This window comes from Terrapene carolina, unplaced genomic scaffold (genome assembly GCF_002925995.2).
Source record: "Terrapene carolina triunguis isolate 2854851 unplaced genomic scaffold, T_m_triunguis-2.0 Scaffold926, whole genome shotgun sequence".
NCBI classification, from domain to species: Eukaryota; Metazoa; Chordata; order Testudines; family Emydidae; genus Terrapene; species Terrapene triunguis.
The window spans coordinates 6,838,512-6,840,510 of record NW_020665277.1 but is presented as its reverse complement, the minus strand read 5'-3'; the positions used below and the strand labels follow the sequence as shown (position 1 = coordinate 6,840,510).

General features: G+C 60.6%; 1 protein-coding gene across 1 annotated transcript; it reads right to left on the bottom strand.

Annotated features, from left to right (window-relative positions):
• Window positions 1-177: 177 nt before the first annotated feature.
• Window positions 178-1,187, bottom strand: LOC112123598 (zinc finger protein 239-like). Its single transcript, XM_024222196.3, has one exon. It carries the CDS (start codon window positions 999-1,001, stop codon window positions 192-194), a length of 810 nt encoding a protein of 269 aa, XP_024077964.3. The 5' UTR covers window positions 1,002-1,187; the 3' UTR covers window positions 178-191.
• Window positions 1,188-1,999: the final 812 nt, after the last annotated feature.

Here is a 1,999-nt window from a genome sequence, read left to right as displayed (position 1 = left end):
AGGAAGGAGGGGGGAAGGGTCAGTTTCTCCTTGTTTAAGATCCAAGGAGTTTGGATCTGTATTCACCAGGTAATTGGTGAGAGGTTTCTAAAAGCTTCCCAGGCTAGGGAATGGTGGCAGCGGGACCAGAGCTAAGCTGGTAGTTAAGCTTAGAAGTTTTCATGCAGGCCCCTACATTTGTACCCTAAAGTTCAAAGTGGGGATACAGCCTTGACAACCCCACTGTCTGGTCTGTGCCTAGGAGTGTCTCTCTTCTCCCCTGTGCCAGGCCTGTTTTGGGGGACAGCTGTGTCCCTGGCCAGCACAGTGCAGGGGACCGCGTGGGTGCGTCGGTGTTTGACCAAGTGTGAGGCCTGGCTGAAGCACTTGCCACACTCGGAGCAGGCGTAGGGGCGCTCACCCGTGTGGACGCGTCGGTGCTGAGCCAGAGTGGAGCGGTCACTGAAGCGCTTCGCGCAGACGCTGCACTCGTAGGGCCGCTCGCCCGTGTGGGTGCGTTGGTGGAGGACAAGATTTGAGTTGTGGTGGAAGCTCTTGCCGCACAAAGAGCAAACATAGGGTTTCTGGCCCAGGTGGATCTTACTGTGGGTCCGGAGGCTGGAACTCTGCGAGAAGGCGCGGCCGCACTCCCCGCACTGGTAGGGCCGCTCCCCAGTGTGCGTACGGTGGTGCACGATCAGATTGGACTGCAGCCGGAAGCTCTTCTCGCACACCGGGCAGTGGAAAGGCTTCTCTCCCGTGTGGATGCGCCGGTGCCGCTGCAGGTCCGAGCTCTGTCTGAAGCCCCGGCCACACTCAGGGCACTGGTTGCACCTCTTAGACTGGGGCAGGCTATTGCTAGTGGGGGAGCCTCCCATGATCAGGTTCTTGCAGCAGGAATTGACGGGCAACGACAGAGGGGGCTGCTGTGCCTGGCTGAGAGTGGGGTGTGGCTGTGTCCTGGGCAGGGCAGGAAGCAGCTGTTCCATGCACAGAGGAGAGAGTGGCTGTTCCTTGTGCATAGGAGGGGATGGATGTTCCCTTCCAGGAGTGGAGGGAGGCTGATCCCTGCGCAGGGGTGGGGGCGGCCGTTCCCGGCACACAGGAGGAACAGGCTGTTCTCTGCTCAGGGAAGGGGGCGCCTGTTCCCGGCACACAGGAGGGGATGGCTGTGCCCTGCTCAGGGGAGGGGGCGGCTGTTCCCGGCACACAGGAGGGGACGGCTGTGCCCTGCTCAGGGGAGGGGGCAGCTGTTCCCTGCTCAGGGGAGGGGGCGGCTGTTCCCTGCTCAGGGGAGGGGGTGGCTGTTCCCGGCACACAGGAGGGACAGGATGTTCCCTGTGCACAACAGGCGGTGGCTGTTTCCTGTGTACAGGAAGGAAAGGCTTTTGCATGCGCACAGAAGGAAGCGGCTGTTGCATGTACATGGGACAGGTGGGGAGCTGCTGTTTCCCACCCTCAGAGGGGGCTGCTGGCTCTTCTCCATCCAGAGAGGGTTTCTTTCTCTTCCGGCCAGGGCTCTGGGCCGCTTTCCTCTTGGGTCGACTTGGTGAGGCCTTGGGCGTTGGAGCTGCTTTGACAGGTGCCTCCGCCTCCCCGTGGTGCGGCACAGCCGGCTCCTCAGTGTCTGCGGGGACCAAGAGAGAAGTGGTGCGTGAGCCGGGCCCCAGGCGCAGGGGGACGCCAGCAGAGGGATCTAAACTAACAGTGGCGGGAAAGTGGAATTCAAAGTTCACAAAAAATATTCGAGTTTTTGGAAAAAAGTTTATCCTGAATTGGGACAAAAAAACAAAAACTGGAAATGTTCCCCACAACTTGAACCCCGCAATACTTGGTTTGGGACACACCGAGCTGCAGGAACGTGCGTGTGTGAAATGAAATGTGCTCCCTGGGATTCCCGGCTGTCCGTCCAGGCAGGTGCCGTGGAGTCAGGAGCGCCTGGGAGCCCCGGCTCTGGGGCAGCCACCAGGCCAGCTGCTGATGGCCCTGGGAGCTTGGGAGCCGGGTATCCCAGTGCTTC

Excerpts from the sequence above, each read along its gene's own strand:
- LOC112123598 (XM_024222196.3), bottom strand. The coding sequence starts at position 1,001 with ATGCACAAGGAACAGCCACTCTCTCCTCTGTGCATGGAACAGCTGCTT.